The 21,914-nt window shown below is 41.6% G+C and overlaps 1 protein-coding gene across 4 annotated transcripts in view; it reads left to right on the top strand.

The window, feature by feature from the left end:
- The window catches only part of CAPN8 (calpain 8), a 210,177-nt gene extending 189,475 nt beyond the window's left edge, over window positions 1-20,702 (top strand). For 3 of the 4 annotated variants that reach the window (XM_033935863.1, XM_033935864.1, XM_033935861.1), the window contains 3 exons: window positions 811-927; window positions 14,108-14,166; window positions 20,379-20,702. In XM_033935863.1, the coding sequence (XP_033791754.1) occupies window positions 811-927; window positions 14,108-14,166; window positions 20,379-20,402 (200 nt within the window). In that variant the 3' untranslated portion in view covers window positions 20,403-20,702. Of the gene's footprint in view, window positions 1-810; window positions 928-14,107; window positions 14,167-20,378 lie in introns of those variants that run through there. The other variant, XR_004538661.1, reaches the window with a different exon arrangement.
- The last annotated feature ends 1,212 nt before the right edge of the window (window positions 20,703-21,914 follow it).

Here is a 21,914-nt window from a genome sequence, read left to right as displayed (position 1 = left end):
GCTGCTTAAGTGCAGCTCCTGCCTGGCCCCGCACCGCTCCCTGAATGGCTGCTGTCAGTTCTCGTGAGACTCATGAGAACTGACGGCAGTCATTCAGGGAGCGGCGCAGGACCAGGCAGGAGCGCAAAAAGCTTGCACATGCCTTGTGCACCGCTCTGCCGCAAGAGATGAGGAGGCAGCCGTCCAGCGAGGGAGGGGCAGGAGTGCGGAAAACTCCTGCTGATACAGCGCTGGACAGCCAGAATTAAAAAAAGGTACCAGGGTTGTGTGTGTTATATTCACTCCATAAGACACACCTACATTTCCACCCAGTTTTTTTGGGGGAAAAAGTGCATCTTATGGAGTAAAAAATACAGGTTTTCTAAAGGTTGGAGCTCCAGCGCATCGAGCTCACAAAACAGTTGAGGTCTTAATGAAACCCCAGAATTCACTGAGCCAACAGTCCAGTGCTGTTGAAAACTTTGTGAATGTGTCAAAATTGAAGGAGGATGCTTTGAACACAAATTATGAATTAACTAAGAAAAAAATTATACTAATTTAGTTTACTAATGTTTAAACAAATGCAAATTATTTCGTAACTATGTAAGGAATCCTGTTTTTTCCAGACACCATGTAATTTGGAAAATAGGGAATTAACAAGTTATGTAAACTTATAAGGAAAGAGTTCCTTGGCTTCCTCGAACACAAAACATACATGCACCTCTTCATGTAATTTGAAATTAGTATGGCCTTAATCAAAGACCTCCTGAATGGAAAGGCCAGACCACACTAATCCCCCTGCTGCTATTCATAGACTTTTATTTTTTGCAGGATTTGCACTGAATAGCAAAGTGCAACACATCATCATCCTGCGCTATGCTTCCAATGAGCTACTGATCGATTTTGATGGCTTTATTGCTTGCATGGTTCACCTGGAAACCCTGTTCAGTAAGTTTGTCCTTTTCTGTGGAAAGTGAACCTGATTGAACATTGGCCAATTAAGCATGATCAGGCACTGAGTTCTTCCTAAGTTAAATACTAGCCTGCTGAGCTCCTAAATTTTGAAGTCTAAAATGTGGGGGAGGCCAAGCTAGGGGAATGACATTATGAGTTTAGAGTTGATTCCAGAACTGGGCACCTAACCTAGGAACATTAATTGCTATCCTAAATTTATGTGTCTAAAATTAAAATTAGGAACCTATTTATATCCAAAATTTAAGTGCTTAAGATGCTAAAAGTATGTACCTCTAGGTCAGTGGTCTCAAACTCATGGCCCAGGGACCACATGCGGCCCGCCAGGTACTATTTTGAGGCCCTCGGTATGTTTTTCATAATCATAAAAGTAAAATAAAACAGTTTCTTGATCATATGTCTCTTTAGCTATAAGTTACAATATTATTAATGAAGACTTACCCCCTCTTTTACTAAGGCACGCTAACTGATTAGCGCACGCTAAATGCTAATGCGTCCATAGACTAACATGCATGCATTAGCGTTTAGCACGCGCTAAATCGATTAGCGCGCGCTAATCTGTTAGCACACCCAGAGCAGTAAGTAACCACCCTGAGGAGGCGAGTCACACCCACACTTCTAAGTCTAAGGTAAGTACCCATGCTATCCACGATAATTTAAAGGGAATTATCAATAAAAATTTAGGAGTCACTCTAACCCAAAAGGGAATCTCTTCACAGATATGGAGGGCTATGTACGTCAATGCACACAGCTTGGGCAATAAAATTCTAGAATTAGAGACTGAGATAATAAACGCTGACCTAGACGTGGTAGCAATATCAGAAACCTGGTTCACGGACTCACATGGGTGGGATATGGTTATACCAGGCTACAACCTACTACGTCGCGACAGAGAGGGCAAGTTAGGGGGAGGGGTAGCACTATACACTAAGGATAACATCAAAACTACCAGAATTACGGATATTAGATACACTGGGGAATCCCTCTGGGTGAATCTGGCCAGAGGAAATGAAAAATGCCTATATCTTGGTGTGATATACAGACCTCCGAAACAACAAGAAGACAAAGACTTAGAACTGATAGAGGACATAGAGAACATCACTCTACGGGGAGACACAGTGTTGTTAGGGGACTTCAACATGCCCGATGCAGATTGGAACACACTCTCCGCGACTACGAGTGGCAGTAAAAGAATTCTGAACTCCATAAAGGGTGCACGACTCAAGCAAATGGTGTTGGAGCCCACCAGGGACCAAACGATACTGGACCTGGTACTCACCAACGGAGATAGCGTCTCAGATGTCTCAGTTGGAGACACACTGGCCTCCAGCGACCATAATATGGTATGGCTTAACCTTAAGAAAGGTTTCTCAAGGTCAAACACAGCAACGAGGGTTCTCAACTTTAGAGGCACAGACTTCGACCGCATGGGAATTTTTGTCGATCAGGAGATGCAAAAACAAGCACAACCTAACAATGTAGAGGATATGTGGTTGACTCTGAAGTCCACCCTACACGAAGCAACAAACCGCTACATAAGAACAGTAAGTAAGCGCAGGAGGAACAAAAGACCCCAATGGTTCAGCGCAGAAATTTCGGACCTCGTTAAAAAGAAAAAAGAAGCATTTATCACCTACAAACATTTAGGAAAACAAGAGGCGGAAAAAGACTATCTGGACAGGTCAAAAGCTGTCAAAATAGCAGTCAGGGAGGCCAAACTCAAAATGGAAGAAGATCTAGCACGGAACATTAAGAAAGGGGATAAATCCTTCTTCAGCTATATTAGTCACAGGAAAAGAAACAAAGATGGGATAGAACGCCTGAAGAAATCGGACGGTAACCTTGTAGAATCAGATTCTGCCAAGGCAGAATTACTAAACGAATACTTCTGCTCAGTCTTCACCTGTGAAGCGCCGGGAGCTGGTCCACAGCTTCAGATGGGAGACAGCCAGAATGACCCGTTTCTGGACTTCGAGTTTACGCCCAGTAGCGTCTACTACGAACTATCAAGACTCAAGGTGAACAAAGCCATGGGACCGGACAACCTACATCCCAGAGTGCTCAGGGAATTGAGAGAAGTCCTGGCAGAACCACTATCTGTTCTTTTCAATCTTTCCCTACGCACAGGAAGAGTCCCCTTGGACTGGAAAACCGCCAACGTTATCCCACTCCACAAGAAGGGCTGCAGAACAGAGACGGCAAACTACAGACCGGTGAGTCTCACATCTATAGTGTGCAAGCTCATGGAAACACTGATTAAACAAAATATTGATACAATCCTAGACGAGGAAAACCTACGTGATCCCCACCAGCACGGATTCACCCAGGGCAGATCCTGCCAATCTAACCTAATCAGCTTTTTCGACTGGGTTACTAGACAATTGGATGCCGGAGAGTCATTGGATGTGGTATATCTAGACTTCAGTAAAGCTTTTGATAGCGTCCCACACAGAAGGTTATTGAACAAGCTGAAATCGATAGGATTAGGGGACACTCTAACTACATGGATTGAGGATTGGCTGAGTGGTAGACTTCAGAGGGTGGTGGTAAACGGTACCCCGTCCAAAATGTCAGGCGTGATCAGTGGAGTGCCGCAGGGGTCGGTCTTGGGCCCGATTCTATTCAACCTATTCATAAGAGATATGACCCAAGGACTTAGAGGAAGGGTATCACTGTTCGCCGACGACGCCAAACTTTGCAACATAGTAGGTAAAAACACCATGCCTGATAATATGACACAGGATCTACTGCTGCTGGAACGGTGGTCAGCAACATGGCAGCTAGGCTTCAATGCTAAAAAGTGTAAGGTAATGCACCTGGGAAAGAAAAACCCGCACAGAACTTACATACTAAATGGTGAGACCTTGGCCAGGACCACGACGGAACGAGATCTAGGGGTGATCATTAGTGATAACATGAAGGTTGCAAATCAAGTGGAGAAAGCTACCTCCAAGGCAAGGCAAATGATGGGTTGTATTCGTAGAGGTTTTGTCAGCAGGAGACCTGAAGTTATGATGCCGCTGTACAGGACCATGGTGAGGCCTCACTTGGAGTACTGCGTTCAATTCTGGAGACCTCACTACCGGAAGGATGTGCAGAGAATCGAGTCAGTTCAGCGAATGGCCACAAAGATGGTCTGGGGGCTCAAAGATCTCACGTATGAAGAAAGACTGAATAAACTGAGGCTGTACTCACTTGAGGAACGAAGAGAGAGGGGTGATATGATTGAAACGTTTAAGTACATCACGGGCCGTATCGAGTCGGAAGAAGATATCTTCTACCTCATGGGACCCTCGAACACCAGGGGGCATCCGCTAAAAATCAGGGGAGGGAAGTTCCATAGCGACTCCAGAAAATACTTCTTCACTGAAAGAGTGGTGGATCATTGGAACAAACTCCCACTGCAGGTGATTGAGGCCAACAGCGTGTCGGACTTTAAGAGAAGGTGGGATATTCACAGGGGATCCCTAGGGGAGTGAAATCAGAGGGCGGGTATTTGGAGTGGGCAGACTTGGTGGGCTATAGCCCTTTTCTGCCGTCTTTTTCTATGTTTCTATGTTTCTATGTTTAGTAAAAGAGGTCTTTAGCCAAAAGGAAAGATTTATAAACAATAAAGAGTTTTACCTCATGCAAAATTGTCATTTATTTAATAAGACATTAACTATTTTTTCTGAGGCCCTCCAAGTGCCTACAAATCCAAAAAGTGGCCCTGCAAAGGGTTTGAGTTTGAGACCACTGCTCTAGTTGGGTATTTAAGAAGGCTTTAGCAACAGTTACATGTATAATATAACTGTACATCTGGCTAGTGATTGTAGAAAAGCTAAAGCTTATACTTGTGGGTCTGCAGCACAGTTTCCAAGAGGACATGTTGTGGGCATACTTTGAGGAGGAGGGGAGGCATTGGAATCCAGGGTGTTAGTCAGTGCTCATGGACTTTTTGCCAAAATCATAAAGAATGCCAATAAAATGCTGCAGGTATCACTTTCATTTTGTTGTGGTACCTGCAGCATTTTATTGGTATTCATTATGATTTGGCAAAAAGTCCATGAGCATTGACTAACATCCTGGGCTCCGGATTCAGGCTTATTAGCTGTAACACGGCCCATGTTGGGTCCAGTGCATGTTTTTATGATATTCTGCATGTGCATGAACTTTCTCTGTTGTTTGGTTTGTTGCCACATATGTTAGGTACATCCATTTAGGCCAGCTAAAACCAGACCTAAATGTCTGTGCCTAAGTTGTGCGTGCATCAGGCATATTCTATAAAAATGCACGTAGCTTTTAGGAACACCCATGATCTGTCCATGATCTACCCCTAGCCACATCACCTTTTCAAATTTGCATACTGCAATTGGCACATCCTTTTTATAGAATCACGCTTTCTGAGTTGTGTGTGTAACTTTTAATTAGTACCAATTAGCATCAATGTTACTTGCCAACTGTCAGTGTCAATTAGACTAATTAATCAATTAAATTGTGTGCCCCCATTGGCTATGCGCACCAGTGCCATATACATAAGGTGACCATACATCCCGTTTTGAACGGGATAGTTCCGTTTTCAGATCCCCTGTCCCGTTGTCCCCACACACAACTTTGGGACAGCGTCCTGAAGCTGTGCGCGGGGACAGCAGGACAGGCGATCACTTCCTGTCCCTCCCTGCCGCACCAAAAAAAAAAAAAGCCTCCCTCCAAGCCCGATTTAAACTTCCCCCCGGTCCACTGCCGCTGCTCCTCTGCTTACCTTCCTGCCGCTAATTGCGCCCAGAAGCCTTCTTCCCGACGTCAATTCTGACATCGGAGGCTTATCGCGCACAAATGGACGTGTGATCACGACGCTCCTCCAAGCTAGGCAACAAAGATTAATAATTCTCCCCTTCAAATTGAAATTTGAAAGAAATTTTAATACTGATCGATAAAACTTATAGATATTTAACAACAGAGAAAATTTGATAATATTTTCTCCTACCGGCACTGAGTAAGATCTGATAACAAGTAAGACCGCGATTTTTTTTTTTTTTTTCTTGTTGCCTGCTTGTATCTGTGCTAGTGTGGGCTGCTTGGCGGTTGAACCTGGTCAATGGTGAAAGAAAAGAGAGGAGAGGACTGGTTTAGTGGGGAGACTGGTGCCGATCAATTCTGGAGTTGTGGCGGTTAGAAGTAGCCCTCTCCTGACGGTGCTAAGACGGAGCCCTGTGAATTAAAAAACTCTTTCGTCGGTTTTCATCTTCTATTGTAAAGAGTGACGCTGAAAGTGGAAAAAGTTGTGGAGAAAGACTATTGAACATTGAAATGGATGGTGAGAGACTTCGGTTGAGGGCTAATGATGAAAAATGACAGTTTGAAACGGCTATCGAGTGTCAGCGGACATATGTAGCCCTCCCCCTCCGGTGTTAAAACAAAACCTTGAGGCTTAAGGAAAGGGAAAGAAAAAAAAAAGAGCCGGTTATACTGAAACATATTAAAAACAACTGTAAAGAAAAAAAGCTGAAACGAAGCGATATGAAGATTTGAAATTAAATGACCTGAAGGAGGAGAGCCAATACAAAAGGTCTGTTTCTCTTTTACCGGTTTTTTGACACATTTTCTTACGCTGGAGTAATGAGTCATAAATAATCAAAAAACTCACAGCGTGATTATAACCAGCCTGAAACTAAGCCTTGCTAAAACTAAAGTAAGGTACTGAGAGAGGAAGAGCGCTTGTTTATCTCAGTACTGAAGAGATACGGTGATGAGGGCTGAGATTCACTGACGAGCTGAATGAATAAAAATTAAAAAGAGGCTTGAAGACCACGGTGACATTGAATTAACCGATAAAAAAAAAAAATATATAGACTTCCTCAATTTGAACTGGTTTTGATGAAGGGCTGAAATTGAGGCAATTTGAAATAGCCCTCCCCTGATGGTTTTGGAGAGAAACATTAAGGGTAAAAAAAAACCTGACTTTGTACTGTGTGACATTGGAAGAGAAGGAGAAAAAAGGGAAAAACTACTGAAAATTCAACTAATAGAAACTACCCTCCAACGAAATTAGACAGGAACCCTGAAGGAAGGGATCCAAAAAAAAAAAAAAAAAAAAGTTTGCTATTCCCTCAACAATATAGCATTGAAGGTGGGATATTGTAAACTGTGGTGAACAGAAAAATTACTGAACATAAAGAATTTGGAGAAGATAAAATCTATAAAAATAGACTCAAAAATATGGCAAGTACCAGACAAAACAAAAATGAGGCTGGTACGTCTGCAAAAAGACAGAAACAAGATCAAATAACACCAAGCAAGATCCCACTTCCTGTTGAAGAACCTGACATATTGAGTAAAGCAGAAGTTATGGAAGAACTAAGACAAATTAAACAAATGCTTAAGGAAACTGTAACCAATATGTCTGAAATGAAGGAAGAAATATTAAACATCCACAGACAAATGGAAGTTAATAACAAAAGAACAACTGAATTAGAATCAAAAATGGAGGTTTTGGAAAGTGAATCAAATAGATGCAAAAATGACAGCCTGGAATTGAATAAATTGAAAGATCAACTGGAAGACTATGAGAATAGAGGAAGAAGGAAAAACATTAAACTTTTTGGAATACAAGAAAATTTAGAAGGAAAAAATGCTATCCTTTTTCTTGAAAATTTAATTCCAAAAATATTACAACTGGACTTGAAACAACCACTTGAAATAGAAAGGGCGCATAGAATCCCAGTTAAAAATGTAGAAAACAAAGGCAGGCCAAGACTGCTAATTTTCAAAATGCTTAGATACCAACAAGCATTAGAAATATTAAATGCTGCAAAGAAAGACAAAAATCTAAATTATAAAGGATCCAGAATATGGTTTTTGCCGGACTTTGCTAAAAACACAGCAAATAAAAGAAAGAGACTATTAGACATGAGACCTCAGCTAAAAGAAAAAGGTTTTAAATACGATCTATATTATCCGGCAAAAATGAGAGTATCATCTGGAGATAAATCCCTGTATTTCGAGGATCCAGAAAAATTAAAAGCTTTTCTTGCTAAACCAGAACCTATGATATTTTAACATAAAACATTAAGATGGGTTTTGATGACTTTATGAAAAATTATAAAAGTATGAAATATTGAAATATCTGAAGAAAAGAAAAATGAAACAAAGAAAAGACAATAAAAATTTATAAGAAAGAAAGAGCAAGATATAAGAAAAACATTGATAAAATACTAAATATATGTTTAAGATAAAATTTTATGATGTAAAAATAATACTAAGGAAATATAAATTAAAAACTGTTAAATGGATAAAGATACATTAATGAAAAGATATGGAAAAATGACTAAAGAAATTAAAGATTAATATAGATAGATAGAAGGGGAATTTGATTGAATATTAATTGCCTAGGGGGGAGGAGAATGTTCGGGTTACAGTTCCAATGTGTAGCCTTAAGCAGCCATTATATTGGGTGGGAAAGGGAGGGAAAATGAGAGTATCTACTAGAATGATTAAGGGAAAAATAAACAAGGGATTAGATACTTTAGGGGTAAAAATGTGTGTCGTGAAAAACATATTTTGGATTCTAAATATGAAAGAAGAGGAGAAGAAGATTATAATGAGAAGTATTAAAATGTATAATGTCTTTTAAGATATATTCTATTAATGTCAATGGCCTGAATCACGTAATCAAAAGGAAAAAAGTATTGACATTTTTAAAAAAGCAAAATGCGGATATTTACTGTCTGCAGGAGACCCATCTTAGTATAAAGGAATCACAGAAACTATCGGGTGGGTGGGTAAAAGAATGTTTTTTTGCTCCAGCAGAGGGTAAAAAAGCAGGGGTAGCAATTCTTATAAATAAAAAATGTATGGCCAAGATTAAGGTAAAAAATTCAGATCCACATGGAAGATGGATACATATTGATATAGGTATGGGAAATGATGCCCTGACGTTGTTTAATATATATGCCCCTAATTCGAATCAATCAGAATTTTTTAAAAAATTACAGAATATGTTATTACCACTGGCTGCTTCTAATTTAGTGGTGGCTGGAGATTTTAATGCTGTAATGGATCCATTATTGGATAAAAAACCAGGTAAAAGTATTAAATCTTTAGGTTTAGATAATTTGGTTCAGTCATGTGATTTGAAAGATATATGGCGTATTCTTCATTTTAATGATCAGGAATTTTCATTTTGTTCACAGGTTCATAAATCATTTTCAAGAATAGATTATATTTTTGTTTCAACAAATAAAGTGCAACAGGTGATTAAAGCTTCCATAGATCCTATTATTATTTCGGATCATGCGGGAGTATGGATAGAATTACAATTAGATCAATTAGAGAATGGTAGACCTCTTTGGAGATTTGATAATGCATTGCTTGTGGATGACAAATTTTTGGAAAATTTTAAAACACAAATTAACGATTTCTTTCAAATAAATTTAGTGGAAGATACATCTATAGAAAATGTATGGGATGCATTTAAAACAACTATGAGGGGTAATATTATATCATATTCAGCTTTTATTAGGAAACAGATTAAAATACAATATATAGAATTAGAAAAAGAAATAAAATTATTAGAAGCTAAATTGGTAAGTAAATGGGAAAATGAAATTTTGCAAGCTCTTTTGAAAGCAAAAGGTAAATATAATGAATTAACTTCAAAAATGATAAGAAGAGATTTGTTTTCCAAGCAAACAGTGTATTATGGAAATTCTAATAAGGCGGGAAGATTATTGGCAAATTATCTTAAAGCAAAAAAAAGAAGAACTAATATTAATGGAATAAAAGACGAAAATGGTATAATAACAAATCAAACAAATATAATATTAAAACAATTTTTAAAATTTTATAAGGACTTGTATTCTTCCGAGCCTTATTTTGAGAGACAAAAAGATGGAAAAAATTTTTTAGATTTAATTAATGGACCTAAGGTTCCTGATCATATAAAACGGAGTTTAGATGAACCTATATCATTAAAAGAATTAGAAACAGCATTGAGATCTCTTAGAGTTGGATCCGCTCCAGGTGGTGATGGTTATACAGTAGAATTTTATAAAACATTTCAAAATATCCTTTCCCCACATTTACTAAATTTATATCAGACACAACTTATAAAAGGTAATATTAAAGGTACTATGGCTGAATCAATAATAATTGTTTTGCCTAAGCCAAATAAAGATCCTACTTTGGTTTCAAACTACAGGCCTATATCTTTGATAAATGTTGATAATAAACTTTTGGCGAAAATTTTGGCTTTGAGATTAGCCAAAGCTCTCCCACATATTATAGATATGCATCAAAAGGGTTTCGTTGCTAAAAGACATTCCTCTAATAACTCTAGACTATTGTTTCACATGTTAAACTTATCGCTGCCTGGCTGGCCCAGAACGTTCTCTCCGACATCAGAATTGACATCGGGAAGAAGGCTTCTGGGCGCGATTAGCGGCAGGGAGGTAAGCAGAGGAGCAGTGGCAGTGGACCGGGGGGGAAGTTTAAATCGGGCTTTTTTTTTTCCACGGTAGGGGGAGAAGGAGGTAGGCAAGCTGGCTGGCTGGCTGGCTTTTGCGCGGCAGAGAGGTAGGTAGGCAGGCAAGCTGGTTGACTGGCTGGCTTTGAGGAGGTAGGTAGGTAGGCTTTGGGGGAGGCAGGTAGGCAGGCTGGCTCTGGGGGAGGTAGGCAGGCAGGCTGGCTCTGGGGGAGATAGGCAGACAGGCTGGCTTTGGGGGGAGGTAGGCAGGCAGGCTGGCTTTGGGGAAGGTAGGCAGGCAGGCTGGCTTTGGGGGAGGTAGGCAGGCAGGCAGGCTGGCTTTGGGGGAATTAGGCTGGCTCTGGGGGAGGCAGGCTGGCTTTGGGGGAGGTAGGCAGGCTGGCTCTGGGGGAGGCAGGCAGGCTGGTTTGGGGGGAGGTAGGCTCGCAGGCTTTATGGGAGGGGGTGGAACAAAGGCTGGAAGGCAGTGAGGGGGACATAGGAAGGAGGTATGAAGGAAGGAGAGAAAGAGGCAGAGAAGGTAGGGGGGTTGTAAGTAGAAGAAAGACTAGAGAGATAAAGGCCTGGACCAAAGGGGAAAGACAGGAGGCAGAAGCAGGACTTTGGGAGGTGCAGACAGAGGGGGAGAGCCCCTGAGGAAGAGCAGAGAGAGGCAAGATCATAACAGAGGAGGGAGAGAGAAGGAGACCTGGAACAAAGGTACAAAGGAGAACTGACACTGGATCTGAGGGCACTAAGAACATAGGAAGGAGGCACTGGGGACCTAAGGACATAGGAAGGAGGCGCTGGGGACACTAAGGACATAGGAAGGAGGCACTGGGGCACTAAGGACATAGAAAGGGGCACTAAGGACATAGCAAGGAGGCGCTGGGGACACTAAGGACATAGGAAGGAAGGAGGGAGGGAATAGAAAGGGACAATTGTTGGGCCTAAGTGCAGAAAGAAATGAAAGAAATGATGCACAGTCAGAAGGAAACACAACCAGAGACTCATGAAATCACCAGACAGCAAAGGTAAGAAAAATGATTTTATTTTCAATTTAGTGATCAAAATGTGTCAGTTTGAGAATTTATATCTGCTGTCTATATTTTGCACTATATTTGTCTATTTTTCTATAGTTACTGAGGTGACATCTTTGAAACCCTCCCAAATATAAAAAATTAACATTTTCTCTGCGTATAGGGTGCTTTGTATTTTTAAAAATTTTATGGTTACCATTATGAAATAAGATATTGTGTGTACATGAAAAATGAATGGAAGAAATTGGGGGAGGGGCTAGGGTGGGATTGGGGGCAGGGCTAGGGCAGGATTGGGGCTAGGGTAGGATTGGGGGCGGGAGTGAATATTAATAGATGTCCCATTTTGATGAAAAAAAATGGTCACGTTATGTATCCAGAATCCGGGGATTAATCATAGAATGACAACCACAATCTGTGAAGCACAGTGTATTGTCTAGATCAGTGTCTCTCAAACATTTTCTAGCTCTGGCACACTTAACAGAGCAAATGTTTTTTGTGGCACATTATAATTGAAATTATAAAATTGCAAAACCAACAAAAAATTAAATTTGAGTTATTTAAAATTCTTTAAGCTATGTATAAGTACTTGTAACTACAGTGAAACTAAAGTAGATAGAATAGAATTGCTAATCAATGTAATGGATGTGCTTGTTTTAGAGTGCAAATTAACTCAGTGGAGTAAGTAAAAGTCCATTTTGGAGGGAACCCAAGGATGGAGTGGGGGCCATGCTTATCGCTTCTTCTTCTCTCCCCCCCTCCCCCCCCGAGCAGCATAAAAAGCTACATTTGCTGGTGGGGGATGGCCAAGCAAGCCCCGCCAAAGTGGTCCACTGCCCATGCCTTCTTCTATGCTGCCTGATCAGTGAAAACGTCAGTGGTATGGTTAAGATGCTGATACCAGCACGTGCAAGAGTTCAAGTGTTGGTAGCTGAAGCACATTGCTGGCTTATTTACTGCTCAGACAGCAAGGGAGGGGCTTGGCATTAAACCACTTCAGCTGGTGGGGCTTGGGCATCCCTGGAAGCCATTCCACGGGTGCCTTAATTTTGGAGAGGGCTTGAGGTGAAAGTGAAGAGGCCTAGGCCTCTGAACACCCCTCCCTCACCCTGACTATACAACTGAAAGGAATATAAAGGCCTAGAACTAGGGGTATAGTCAGCAAGGGCCTGCCTCCCCTCGCCCCACACACTCACTTTGGATTCAAGCCCCCTACACTTTAATGGCTGGTTGGAATGCCCATTGTCCAAGCTCCACCAACCAAAGAGGTCTCCTGCGTGAGCCTCCAACTTTGCTGGCAGCTGCTGGCACTCTCGTGCATACTCAGTTCAACTACTGATGCTGAACTGAGCATGCACAGGTGTGCTAGCATTAGTGGTTGAAGCTTGCCACCAACTTGTGAACTCTGGTTGCACTTGTGAAGATTTGCGCAGGAGATTTCTTCAGCTGGTAGGGCTTGGGCATTCCCACCAGCAAAGGTATAGTTTAATGCAGGAGGTGGAAGAAGGTGCAGCAGTTGAAGGAAGACTATGTGGTCCCCCTCCCCAAAAATGGACTTCTGGCTTTGCCATTGGGGCCTACTTTTCTTTACAGAACACCAGCCTAACTGAGTACACTTCTCCTTCCGTATCCGCAGTTTCCGTATCTGCGGATTTGCTTATTCGCGATTTTTGGCTGCTGACTCCGCCCCCTAATTTTCATCACTGAATCCAGCGTTTCACATTGGAAATCGCTGTTCCCGGTGGTTCCTGAAGGAAATCGCTGCTCCTGGCATTGTACGGAGCAAATCGCAGGTCGGGTTATTCACGGTTTATTATTTCTTTCAGGTCTATTTTACCGAAAAACCGCTAAGAACATGCAAAAACTTATTTGTGATTTTGCGGTATTCACGGCTATGTTCTGCCCGCATCCCCCGCGAATACGGAGGGAGAAGTGTATATATGCGCTTAAGAATTAGGTGTCAGCACTAATGCCAGCCATAGAGCTAGTGTAAGTGATAACACTGAATTACTCATCGCATATTCTATGAGTTAATCATGTAAGCAAGAATCCTGCATACGCTCCACCTGTGTGTTTGCCCTCCTTGCAAGCATGTACTACGTAAACTAAGCAGGTATTTGTAGAATAGAGCCGAGACAGATATTTTATGCACACCTATATGCACATAAATGCCATTATTCTAAACATTTTCACCTACAATCAGTGCATAATTGTTAGTGCCTATTTATAGAACTACCCCCTACATGCAGAGAACTGTCCCACCTTCTCATCATTCATAATTCATTCATTCAAGATAAATAACACAAAGGAAATTCTGAGAATTTAGGACTGGACAGAGCCAGTGCCAGGGTATTAGACACCCTCAGTGAAGCTTCAGACTTGTTGCCCTTCCCCATTTACCATTCAGGCTCCTAGGCCCCCTATCCCAATTTTAATAATGAAACTCAACAATCTTGATTACACCAATATTGTCCCTCCCAGAATGATCCTGTAAAAATACAGCTGTTCTTTGCCAATCCCATAAAAGGTTCCACCTTAGGCCACCTCCTCATTTGCTTACTGGTTAAGCTGGTCTTGGCTCTGGACAGACCACAGCCCATCTGTTATCGTGATTTTTAAGTGCTAAACTTTCCAGAAGAAATTGTTGCATGGTGTCTTTTCTCTTTCCTCTTTAAAGAAATGTTCCAACTCTTTGACAAAGGGAACAGTGGCATCATCCAGCTCTCTTTGCCAGAGGTAAGTGGCTATTTATTAACCAAACATGTTTAGTCACTATCTGGCACTGATTTTTTTTTTTAACATTTCATCTCTTATAATAAAACCCTAAGCACGCATGCGCACTCTTACCGGCGTGTTCCGTGATCCGTCAGTCCATGGCCGGCAAGAGTGTGTATGCGCACTTTGACTCCTCCCCTCACTCACTAAGTGGCAGCATTCTCGCTCCGGGACCCGCTGACCCTCATATCTCTCTCTCCCATGCAACCTTCCCAGCAAGATGACCTTAACAACAAACCTCCCTCCAGCGTTGGCAGCTGCAGCACGCAAAACAGGCTGCTTCGGCGCTTTCTCCTGCCGATGAGTCCCTCTGCCGTGTCACTGATGATGTCATCAGTGATGCGGCAGAGGGACTCACCGGCAGGAGAAAGCCACGAAGCAGCCTGTTTAGCGTGCTGCGGCTGCCAACGCTGGATGGAAGTTTGTTGTTAAGGTCACTCGCTGGGAGGGTCACATGGGAGGGAGAAATAGGAGAGTCAGCATAGGTTGGGCTGGGAGGGGAGAGAAGCAGTCTGCCTTGAGTGCTTCAAGGCCTGGCTTCTTCGGGCAGCAGCAGCGTTTACAATTCGCTGCTGTTACTGGCTTCAGGCCTTCCTCTCTGGCGGGTCCTGCCTACTTCCTGTTTTCATGAAGACAGGACCCGCCAGAGAGGAAGACCTGAAGCCGGCAACAGCAATGAATTGTGAATGCTGCTGCTGCTGCCTGATGAAGTTCAAGGAGGAAAGGGAGCAGAGGGGAAGAGAATGGCTTGGAGGGAAGAAGAGATGGCAGGGCCTGGAGGGAAGGAGGAAGGTATGCCAGACCAAGGGAAAAGGAAGGGGGAAAGGAAGGAGAAGATGCCATATGGAACAGAGAGAGAGAGGGCGGACACTGAAAGGAAAGAGAAGAGAGGGCAGTGAATGGAAGGGGCAAGACAGAGGGTGAATAGTAGATGGAAGGGGTAGAGAGAGGGAGACAAACACTGAATTGAAGTGTAGGGGAGAGGAGGGACAGCCGCTGAATGGAAGTCTGAGGGGGGGAGGAGATGTTGGAAGGAAGTGGGGAGGAGAAAGAAAAAAGGGCACATGCAGGATTGAGGGAAGAGGATAGAGTTAGAAATAAAGATAGACAGACAGGGGGCCAGGGAGAGACACAGACAGAAAGAAAGACAGATAGCGTCCAAGGAGAGAGAGACAAATTAAAAAAAAACCCAGACAGACAGACATCTACTCTAGCTCCCGTTAATGTAACGGGCTAAAACACTAGTTATATTATAATCCTCTTCAGCAAAATCAGCATCACAATCAGTTGTATTAGGAAAACCAACCCTAACCAAAACAAAACAAACCTTGGAGTAAGGAATCGCACGCCTCTACTTCAACAAGAGAGAGAGGTGGTATACATTGTTTAGATCATCAACTCAAGGACAGCAGCAGTTAAAATGACCCTGAACTAGATTTAGTGTAACCCTGTCCTGCCCCTCCTTCAATCCATGGAAAGAAGTCTTCACATAAATGCATCTATAACAGAGTTTATGGATCACCTCTATCAACAGATGCAAAGCAGTATACACACTCATGCAATATACATGCAACTATCCTTAAAAGATCAAGAGCCTAATATTCAGCAAGCAATTAATGTTTTCCTGACTGCTGCCAGCATTAAGCCCAGAAATTCAATGTCTGACCATGTTTGAACACCAGTATTGAATTTCTGAGTTTCTGGAGCCAGCTAACAAGGTAAAGTGGTATAGGGTCATGGATTTGATATATTGCCTTTCTGTTTATACAATCAAAGTGGTTTCTATAAACTTTTTCTGTCCCTAGTGCAGTGTTTTTCAACCGCTGTTCCGCGGCACACTAGTGTGCTGCGAGATGTTGCCTGATGTGCCGCAGGGCCGCCGGGCCCGGAGCTGACAGGGGGCCCGAGGCAGGGGCGCCAGTAGCTCGCCAAGGCAAAGTGAGTCGATCACCCAGGACTCACTTTGTCTTGGCGATATAATCTATCGAGCCGATAAGTCGTCTTCTCCCCGACGTCAATTCTGCAGTCGGAGAGGAAGTTCGGGCCAGCCAATCGCTGCCTGGCTGGGCGGAACTTCCTCTCCGATTGCAGAATTGACGTCAGGGAGAGCATGCGTCGGCGTCGGCTTTGAGGCCTGTTATCCATTGGTGGGTCCTGTTCCCCGATGGCAGTGGCAGTGGCTTGGGGAACGGCAGGGAGAAAGAAAGAAAGGGGGCAGGCAGGGAAACAGAAGGAAAGAAGAGAAACAGAAAAAAAGAAAGAAAGGTCAGGGAGAGAGGAAGAAAAAGTTGGGGGAGGGAATGAGGTGTGGAGGAGAGAAAGCATACAGGCTGATAGAAGGGAGGAAAGATTGGATGCACAGTCAGAAGAAGAAAGTGCAACCAGAAATCACCAGACAAGGTAGGAAAAATGATTTTATTTTAAATTTAGCAAAGTGGAGGCAGTATTACCACAGTTTTCAAAGGAATTTGCCCAAATAACTTAATAGTTAACTGGGTAAATTCCCAGAGATGAAAACTTCCCTTCACTTACTATGCACAGTTCTGAATTTATATCTGCAGTCTATATTTTACAATATGGTCACCTTTTACTAAACCGCAATAGTGGTTTTTAGCGCAGGGAGCCTATGAGCGTCAAGAGCAGCGCTGGGCATTCAGCGCAGCTCCCTGCGCTAAAAACTGCTATTGTGGTTTAATAAAAAGGATGGAGGGTATATTTGTCTATTTTTGTATGCTATAAAAACCAAATACAGAGAGAGACTGAGAGCTGTTGACGAAGAGCTACGTGTGTGTCTTTCTTCGATTCCAGCCAGAATATCAGCTTTGTGTTCAGCCAAACAGGCCCAGGCTTCGCACTGAATAAAGTATTTTATAATTTTTATAATTTTTATTTCGTAATAAAGTAATTATAAAATACTTTCTTTGTGTTTATTTGATTCCTATTCAAGAGAATTACTTTATATATAGTCAATATCGGTAGAGAGTTAAATTTTTTAACATTTTCTAATGGTGGTGTGCCTCGTGATTTTTTTCATGAAACAAGTGTGCCTTTGCCCAAAAAAGGTTGAAAAACACTGCCCTAGTGGATTCACAATCTAAGTTATATACCTGGAGCAATGGAAGATTAAGTGACTTGTGTAGGGTCACAAGGAGCTACATTTCCCTATGTTCTCAGCCCACTCCACTAACCACTGTAAAGTGCGATATTTATCAATTAACCAACTATAAATTACTGCATAAAAATAGGGCTGACTTTATATGGTTAACCTTGAAGGTTAAGTGCAGAATATTGGCCAAGTGCTGACTCTGCCCCCCAGAACACCCTAAAATAGCTGGCTGTCATTTCAGCACTATAGATTAAGTACTGCTGAAAATTAGCAGTTAGCGCCAAACAAGTGATTTAGCTGACCACAGCTGTTTCTGGCTGGTTAAATTGCTTTGAATATTGACCCCTAAATAGTTATAAGTCTTCAAGATCAGGCTGAGCCAAGCCTCAGTAATCTATGTCTTGTCAAGCTTCCAGGCTTCTTTTTCCTGGTTGCATTCTTCTCTGTTGGTGCATCATCCTGCCACATCTCTGGACAATTTTAAAGAACAGCAAGGTTGCATCTGTCTCTCCTGCCACCTTTTTTTCTCCAACGTGTGACTGTATTCTTTTTTCAATTGTTCTTTCTCTGGTCTTTTGGAAAGCATTTTATTAAAATAATCATAATAAAAAAATTGACAATATAGCTGATCAAGTATACATAAGACATTAATGTTAGTTTATTAAGATCTGCACAAATGAAATTATACATCCATTGGTGGACAGTGAACTAATGACTTTGTTCTGCATTGGATGTTCACCTCTTTGACACATTGAACATATAAGAAAGGGGGCAGGGGTGGTGGAGGCAAGAGCAGGTTATAAGACTATCTAGGTGGCAGCAATATTCAACCACTATTGAGATACAGTAAGTTACACCATGTTTCAACCCAAAAAAGGGACCCCCCTATAATTTTTTTTCTCTATAATTGCTCCAATATGCAAAGGATTTAGGGGAAATTTATCAAGTAGGATTATGACCTTTAAAAAATTTTTATTTTGAAACAGTGCTTCAAGAATACAGGAGCCAAATCACTGTACATTGGAAGCAACATAACAGATATCAAAATGCATGATGCACTTATATTCAATTATCACAACCACTGAATCTTAAATCAGGATAAATCACAAAGACTGAGAACCACTATTAAGCTCAGTATTTCTCAAGTGCTTGATTTTAATTACCCTCTATCCAGGACACTCTCACATACTCACACACAGTCACTCAATCTCATTCATACTCCCTATCCCTACTACTACTAAATTAATTATGTCTATAACACTACCTGACGCACGCAGCGCTGTACAGAGTCACAAAGAAGAAGAAAACAGTCCCTGCTCGAAAGAGCTTACGATCTAAACAGGCAAGACATACAAACAGAATGTCATGGATAAAGCTAAGGGGAATGATTAATCAGCGGGCTGGGTTGGAGGGCAGAAGAGTAGGGTTAAGGATTGAAAGCTATATCAAAAAGGTGGGTTTTCAGTCTGCTTTTAAACAAGGGAAGGGGCTTGATGGACAAAGTATTTCTTAGATGTTCATAGGCAACAGTCTTTGAAATGCATGCCTTAAGGCAATGTAAAGTGCCATTTCAGACTTAGGTGCTCTAGCAGAAATCTTCAGCTCGAACTGGGCTACTTCCTTCATTTTCTGCACCAATACATGAATAGGAGTTGCTTCCTCCTTTGTCTAGTATTGAAGCAAATTCTTCCACACCATCAAAAGAGCAATATAAATACTGATAAATTTCCTTTGTAGTATGGAAAGTATTATGGCCTTAACGCACCTTAAGGAAATTAGTGTGTGCTAAATGCTAAAAGTCCATAGGTACAGAGTGGGCTTTTAACATTTAGCACACACTGATTCTCTTAACGTGCATTAAGTCTATAATGCCCCTGGATGAATTCTCCCCTTATGCTCCTAACTTTGAGCATCATGCTTATAAATTGGCCTTTATGAAAATTTATCAGGGCTGAGTGCCTAATTTATATTCAAAGGGAGCAATTCTCAAAAGATTGCCTAAAGTTGGGCTAATGTATGCTATTTGCCATTATAAAATACTAGCATAAGTGCTAGGTTATGCATCTAATTCTAGGTGCAAGATAAGCACAAAGGCTGCTATAAATGCTAGTGCCAAACTGCTGATACTTCGTTGCATAACTAATAGTATTCTACTGTATAATCCACAAGTGTAAAAGCCCCTATACCGCATTGCAGTTGCATACTATGGGGCTCATAATCAAAACTGGTATAGGAAAGCCTAGTAGAGCTGCACACAGGTGTCTTAAATAGCCTGGGGGGGGGGGGTAGGCTAGTGAACCATAGAGAGGAGGACTCAGGCCCATAAGCCACTCTAACCACTACATTTATGGTAGAACATGTGAGCCCACCAAAAAAACAAACAAACCCTACTCTGCTGCCATATAGATGCCACCTGCAGCCATAAGGGCTATTTGGGTTGTAGGCAGGTGAGTATAGTGGGTTTTGGGGGGCTCACCATAACCTATAAGGGAGTTCTGGTGAGATGTTCATCTAGCACCCTTTTTGTGAAGTTCACAGGAGTGCCCTGTAAGGTGCCCAATTGCTCTGTTGCCATGTCTGGGTGGCCAGTCTATTACAAGATTAGCCCCTCCCATGTCCAAATGGGACTTGGATGAAATTTTGGTTGAAAATGTGTTATAAAGATAGATGTCCTGGCGAACTGGGTAACCCAATGGCCTGGACTTCCAGATAGACGATTTAAAAAAAAAGAAAAAAAAAGAAAAATTCTAGACATATTTTTTTAAAATGGGCATTTTCCCACTGGCGACTTTGTGCCATACGTCCAAATCGGACTTAGATGTATGTTTTGACTATGCCTCTCCACGGATTTTGCACATTAAATTTGTAGAATCCTTCTAATTATTCTCAATTAACACCAGTTATAGTCAATAATTGGTTGTTAATGCCAACTAGCATGTAATGATTAAGTTACATGCATTACTGGCAATATTCTCTGACTTGCATGCATTCTTATTAAGGCATCAGAAAGGTCATCATTCAGATCTGCAGGATTCATAATGGTTGACCTGTTCTTTTCTCTTTGCAGTGGTTGTGCTGTACATTAGCTTGATGCATTGTTTATGGATGAAGACATAGAGAAACAGATATATATACGCTTAATATATATCTCTCCGAACATATCTTCGAAAACTGGAGCTATTCAGTATTTTATCTGAAACAAAAAAATCCTTTTAAATATGTTGTGCTGTGTCTTATTTTTTGTATCCTAGCTATTTTTAAATCATTGTCTTGTGTTAGTGTGTTTTAAGATTTCCATCATATATTTGGGTCCGGTTTAACAAAATAAGAACTATAATTGTTTTAAATAAAATAGAAAGTTTAGAATTCAGAAACAGGAAAATAAATTGTTCAGTCCACAGAATGATCTCTTGTTTGCATGTGTATGTTGTAAGTGCCGGGAACCACATAGCTAACCCAGCCAAGTCAGGACAGCTCAAAAGCTTGAAGTCAAGTTATGTGACATCTGAATAAAGACTGAGGTCTGGATTCTCTAACGCTCGCACTAAAATCAAACTGGCCACTATCACAGCTGTCAATGTAATGATTTGAAAAAGATGAGTCATTTTCTAAATCCTGCGCATGCAAATGAGGTTTGCAGAGGGTCACTAAATTTGTATGGAATGAGTCGCTGGTGATAGCGATTGGCACATGTGTAGAATACAGTCACGAAAAAAGACCCCCAAATCAAAAATCAGCAGGAGGGATGTTCACGCCCTCCTGCTGCTGGGGGTCCCTGACCCCCGACAACCCCCAGAAAGGATTCCCACTCTCTCCTGCCACCAGTGGGGAGGAGAAAGAAAAAAGGGCACATGCAAGATTGAGGGAAGAGGATAGAGTTAGAAATAAAGATAGACAGACAAGGGGCCAGGGAGAGACACAGACAGAAAGAATGATAGACAGACAGACAGCGTCCAAGGAGAGAGAGACAAATTTTAAAAAAACCAGACAGACAGACATCTACTCTAGCAGCCGTTAATGTAACGGGCTAAAACACAAGTTACATTATAATCCTCTTCAGCAAAATCAGCATCACAATCAGTTGTATTAGGAAAACAGTAACCAACCCTAACCAAAACAAAACAAACCTTGGAGTAAGGAATCACACGCCTCCACTTCAACAAGAGAGAGAGAGGTGGTATACATTGTTTAGATCATCAACTCAAGGACAGCAGCAGTTAAAATGACCCTGAACTAGATTTAGTGTAACCCTGTCCTGTCCCTGCTTCTATCCATGGAAAGAAGTCTTCACATAAATGCATCTATAACAGAATTTATGGATCACCTCTATCAACAGATGCTAACCCAACTGCATATAAATGATAATTAGCATTTATCTGCATACAGTGTGCTTTGTGAGTTTTTTTTTAAATTTTGTGGTTACCATTATGTATTAATAAGATTATATTGTGTGTATATGAAAATGGATGGAAGAAATTGCATTACAATTAGTATTATTATGGAGGTGGAGTCAGGGGCGGGTCTTGGGCGGAGTTTGGCCAGGGGGTACTCAATTGGTATTTGTTAGGCTTAGGGGGTATTTGGCTTGAAAAGGTTGAGCAAC

This window comes from Geotrypetes seraphini, chromosome 3 (assembly GCF_902459505.1).
Source record: "Geotrypetes seraphini chromosome 3, aGeoSer1.1, whole genome shotgun sequence".
Classification (NCBI taxonomy): Eukaryota; Metazoa; Chordata; class Amphibia; order Gymnophiona; family Dermophiidae; genus Geotrypetes; species Geotrypetes seraphini.
This window is presented reverse-complemented; position numbering and strand designations above follow the sequence as displayed.